The 5,584-nt window shown below is 51.9% G+C and overlaps 1 protein-coding gene across 1 annotated transcript; it reads right to left on the reverse strand.

Moving 5' to 3' along the window:
- Positions 1-1,621: 1,621 nt before the first annotated feature.
- Positions 1,622-4,225, reverse strand: LOC104447869 (probable WRKY transcription factor 7). The gene is made up of 3 exons (XM_010061595.3): positions 3,085-4,225; positions 2,861-2,986; positions 1,622-2,292 (listed from the first exon to the last, which is right to left on the reverse strand). Exons 1-3 carry the CDS (start codon positions 3,990-3,992, stop codon positions 2,130-2,132), a joined length of 1,197 nt encoding a protein of 398 aa, XP_010059897.2. The 5' UTR covers positions 3,993-4,225; the 3' UTR covers positions 1,622-2,129.
- Between the last annotated feature and the right edge of the window lie 1,359 nt (positions 4,226-5,584).

Below are 5,584 nucleotides of genomic sequence, written 5' to 3' on the forward strand. Positions count from 1 at the left end.
CCTTAGGCGGCGCTATCTGCTCTCTCGAAGTAAGAACATTTTGATCTTCTGCCTGTTCATGCTGTTAAGGGCAGCAATCAGGAAAAGGAAGAAAGAACACCGTTACTAAAGCCTGTATTTAATGAATGCCGTAGGTGGTGCTGCGTTCAGCATCTTTCGATAATGGTTGTGGCGTTTGGTAGAAAAATTTTGGGGCCACTTTGAATATAGATGGAGGGCCAAGGGTTGGTGAGGCTCACTGATTCACAGAAGGTCACGTGAGTCTGGCCAGTAGTTGTCGAGGGTTGCCAAGGGCCACCGAGGGTCATATGAGGCTTGCCAAGGCTCACCCGTTGAGGGTGTCACCAATCGAGGGTCACCGACGATAGCACGAGGCTCACCAGCGCTTGCCTCGTCGCTTGGTCGCCGAACGGGTCAGAGCTTTACAAAATCGCTCACATCTTCCATGAAGCCAACCGGCATGCAGATGGGCTCGCGAGGGTGCGAAGAATGGAACAGAAATTGCCCTGTGCGTTTTGACAATGTTCCGTTGTTCCGAGTTCGATTGCGGATGTTTATAGGTCGGATCATGAAAAGGAGAATGGAGTTCTGGGAATTACTGGATCTGATGTAGACCGTGTTAACTGCTCAACTATTCCGTTTCCACTTGTGGTGTCATGACGTTGTCGTTTCTACGAACAAGGGCGCTTATTTTGCACGTCGTTTGTCGTATTTTCCAGAATTAATTGGAAAGCATATGCATCTTCTTATTATGGAATTTGGGACTGACTTGATGATCTTTTCAAGCAGGACCATATCATTGAGGAAGATAGGGCGTGACGAGGTAGTTGATGAACACCGAATGTTTTTTCTTTCTCATAACGACCACGAGGACCGATTTAAGGTTTTGAGGTTTGTTGTCCTGAGTTCTGACCAAAAGAAGAAGGTTTACCGAATCATACCTAATCTAAGTCGAATCTCCTAAGACGGAAAAACCCAATAAATGATTTGTAATTATTGCAGTTTTAATGCCCCCGTTGTACGTCTACTCCGTAAATGACACATGCAATTCGAAATAATCTCTCTCGAGGAAAACCCAGTTAAAACACGGTTGGATGACAAGATCGCATCAAGCAAGCTCCATGGCGGAAAACCCGAAACAAATCAAGACTCCGATCTGCCCCGGATCCTAACATTTTCATTGTTTCTGGGCAAAATTTACATCGCAATCACGTCCCCTCTCCGGCTGACGCAGTTCAGATTGGCTTGAAGCCGAAGCCCCTAATTTGAAGTCGCTTACAGAGACGGGCGTCTCTTTTCTTCCTTCACTCCCCCGTCTCCGCCGTCGCTGTCTCTCCATAAAGCATTTTTAAATTCAACCGTGGAAGACGTCAGCCATCACGAGGGGGTCAACCGTCCTATTTGCCCCAAACGTTGTAACTAGCGTTAGCATCGTGCACAAGTCCGCCCGGAATTTAATAAGAAAGAGTCCTCCCGACTCAACTCATTGACTCTCCCCCCAACCAAATTATGCTTTCCACCTTAAATCAATAAAAAATTCGCAAACTGGGAAGTGGGCATCCTCGCGGAGACCCACCACCCCGCACCATGCCTCCTCTCCTTTAAAAATATTATATATATATATATCACATCGGAAAAGACAGGCAAAACTCCATTCCATTATATTAATCTAAGGTTTCACTAAAATAATACTTTCCCAAATATCAAAACGAAAATCCACCCCACTAGTCGGATGATTCACTCCCCACCAAATCTACAGTCCCATCCTCTCCTTTTCCTTTTCTTTCCCCCCCTTAATCAACAAGGTCTTTCTTTAGTACCAGAAGTCACAAAAGAAATAAATTTAAAAAAGAAGGGGGCGAAGCCAAAATAGTAAACAAAAGAACCCGAAGACAAAGGAATCCAATTTCCCCCTCCACGCTCCCCTCCTTGAGAACAGAGCCAAGGCATCTTCGCGTTGACAATTTGAGCCCCTCCCTCCCTCTCTCTCTCTCTCTCTCTCCCCCCTAAAGCATTATCAGCGTCGGTGTCGCTTCCTTCACGTTCAATCAACAGCCGGGGGGACCGGGAGATCGCCATGGACCCCGGTCGGATCGAGAGATCGAGAGAGAGCGGGCGAGAGGGCGGGCCTAGGAAGATTCCAGGACCAGCGGCGCCTTCACGTCGGCGACGGACTGGGAGTGGTTGTGTTCGCCCTCGTAGGTCACGATGAGCATGCCCGGGTCGTCCAGGGCCCGCTCCACGTGCTTCCTCGCCGGGCATCCTCTTACGCTGCTGCACTTGTAATAGCCCCTAAAAGAAATAAAGAGAACGAAGGCACCGTCAGTGATTTGATGGAAATCAATCGTCTACTCGAACTGGGGAGGGATTGGTTCTGTATGGTTGACTCCGGAGTCAAGCTCAAGATTCGGCTTTTTTAGAAAACCCAGTTTGGGATTTGGTAAATGGGTCCGAGGAGATAATCATGGGTGCGTCGCTCCAAGCGAGGAGGGACAGGTGTATCTCTGGAAATGGAGGAGCAACGTGGGTTGCTTTTTTCGGGAACGTGGATGGGTAACGTGTGCTGCGTGCGGGAAAGAGAGAGAGAGAGGGAGAGAGAACAGGGGTCAACGGGTCAAATGAGTCACAGACCGAGTGAAGGGCCGAGTCATGGTGCCCGAGTTGAGCGTAACCCAAATCAACGACGAGATCAGAGAACAGGACTGGTCTCGACCATCGGGGGCTGGGGATCGAAGGGGGGGCACGACACGGCTAGATAACATGATCGATGTATACTTCCGTCAATCGACATGCTTCGTCACTGACATAGATATGAACCGACACGAACTAAAAACGAAGTAAGACGAACGCGAAGACCGACCTTGGATGAGGGGAGCCTTTGATGGGCTTCTGTCCATACTTCCTCCATGAGAAATCATCTGGTGGGATGTCCGCCATTTTCGAACTGACCGCTGGGACTCTAACCACTCTCTTCAATCTCGATTTCCTGCAAAATCGACCCAAATCTCGTCAATTCATTTGACACAGGCCCATTTCGAAATCACCCAACTGCTGCCAGAACAGAGACCGCAATCTTCAGCGTACCTCTTCTTCGAGCAATGGCACTTGCCGGAGGACGACCCGCACTTCAGAGCCGCGTCGTCCATGGAACTGCACTTCCTCTTCAGTGAGTACGACAAGGGAGGCTTGTCCGCCGACGAAACCTGCGAGAGATGGTGCGTCATCTGAAACCCTGCAGAGGAGAAGGATCTCTGCACGCTGTCCGTCTCCCCGGTCAGTGAGGACAGGAACGAGGAGTTCGCAGCCGAGATCGGCGGCGAGGTGGAGAAATTTATAGTCGTCGGCGTCGCGGACTCCTTTCTCTCCACCTTCGGAACCACCGGGATGGGGTTCTGTTGGACCTGGTGGTGGTGGTGGTGGTGGTGGTTGTGGTTGTGGTGGTGGTTGTGAGGCAGGGGCGGCAGCCGCTGGATCGGCGTCGGGCAGTAGACCTTGAAAGCCGAGACCGGCTCGGCGCTCTGCAACCGGGCGCTCCCGACCGGGTTCTCCGCCGGTCGGACCGGAGTAAACGCTTCCCGGTTCTCAGGGAGGGGGTCGGCGACAGGGGCTCTCCTGAAGCGGGCGTGGCCGGTCCTCGCCCTGTCGAGCAGCGAGATGACCTTCCTGAACTTGTTGACGGCGGCGTCCGTGGCGGCCTCGATGTCCACGGCGGGGCTCGGGCCCCCGGAAGAGGAAGACGACGGCGACGGCGAGTCCTGCCCGGCCCGCCGCCCGCCGCCCGCGCCGCCGCCGGAGGGGGAGGGGGAAGGCGAGGAAGACAGCATCTTGATGAGATTCTCGACGCTCTGTATGCCGGCGGAGGCGGCCTCCCGGAGAGCGGTCTCCTCCTTCTTCACCGCGAAGCCAACGCCGCCGTCGCCGCCGCTCCCGTAACCCATCATCAGCTCCACGGCCATACCTCTCTCCCTGGAGCGGCTAGAGAAGGAACACATATGAAGAAGAAGCCGAGCCCTGGGGGGGTCTATAAGAAGAAGGGGAAGAAGACGAGAGGAAAGGGGTCGCAGGACATAGAGATAGATCTCTGACGAAGAAAAGGGGGAAAAAGCAAAGCAACAGGGGAGGAGAGAGAAAGGAGAAGGGGAGAAGAAAAGCAGGATTCGAGTCAAACTGACGCCCCCTCGCCTTTCCTCCTCTTGGCATTACAAGGCATCTCTCTCTCTCTCTCTCCCTCTATGGTCAGTCCGGCCTCCGCCTGTCGCTTCTACGTTAATTTTATGGTCAAACAGTCGGGCCTGTAGGAGCGCTCCACGTGGCGATCCCATGCGGGGGCGATTGACCACGGATTTTCAATGCGCCGGGGGGGTGGGGCCCGCGGCGGAGGCGATAGATGAGATGAGACCTGTTGGGAGACCGTGTTAAGATTTTGAAAATGATGAGAGGGAGAGCGATAAGGTCAAAAGCACCAGAGGCTAGGAGATGATGATGATGATGATGATGATGGATGGTGTGATGGTGGAAGGAGAGCCGTTGGATGGGTCCGGGTTGGTGCCAGTCAGGAAGAGTTGACCTTTACCTGCTTTTAATGCAAAAGGAAAGGGGAAGGGACTCTTTTACCGGGAACCGGAAGCTGCGTCAAAGCCTGTACCCGCAAGTCACATGGGATTCTCTCTCTTTCCCTTCTCCCTTCCCCTCCCAGCTTTCGCTCTTTCGGTCAATTTGCGGGGCCCGCCCCGGCACGAGATGCGTTTCGAGCCGTTTATCCCTCTCTCTCCCCCAATTTTTCAACGTCCTCTGAAAACAAAAACCCCTTTTTTCCTCTCTCTTCTTTATCCCCTTTAATTTCAAAATTCGTGGGTTCGACACTATTTCCCCTCCACTCCCACCGGGCAAATGAACTCATAAAAAATTGGTTATATGGGGGGGAGAGTGCGATTGCGAATCGAAATCGAGTGCAATTTGGATTTTTATACTCCGCCGTTGACGTTTGCATCGTTTTATGCCTTTTTTTACTAGGATATTTATGCCGCCGGATACTAGGATAAATCCCAACGAAAAAAGAAGAAGAAAAAAAAAAGGGGCGAATCCCCTGTCGATTCCACCACGAGACACTGAACGGACGAGCCATTGGTCTCCATCGTCACATCAGCTAACATAATGGGATACTCATGTCAATATATTCCTTCACTTCACAGCGCACCTTCCAGGATTCGGTTTTGAAAAAAGAGGAAAAGAAGAACAGGGAGGGGCGCTTGGTCCAATGCAAGTTGCTTTTGTGGGTAAAAGAGTTAGACGGTATCGGGGGATCGCACAGTGGATCGACGACGGCTAGGGGACAAACGAGGAAGGAGGGTCGGAAGATTGCCCAGGTTTGACATGCGAAGATCTCTTTTTCTCGAAGCGTTTCGGGCGTTCACGCAATCTTTGTCTTCGGCTGGGGCCTAATTCCCATGGGGGAGTCAAATCCAAGGACGCTACCGAATTCTGACTTGAAACCTCCTTAAAGGAAGACTTGCGTGAACACACACCTTTGGCTTTTGTCCACACGTCAAATTCGCGAATGAGAAGGTGAACATGAGCTTGATAC

Source organism: Eucalyptus grandis, chromosome 6 (assembly GCF_016545825.1).
Source record: "Eucalyptus grandis isolate ANBG69807.140 chromosome 6, ASM1654582v1, whole genome shotgun sequence".
NCBI classification, from domain to species: domain Eukaryota; kingdom Viridiplantae; phylum Streptophyta; class Magnoliopsida; order Myrtales; family Myrtaceae; genus Eucalyptus; species Eucalyptus grandis.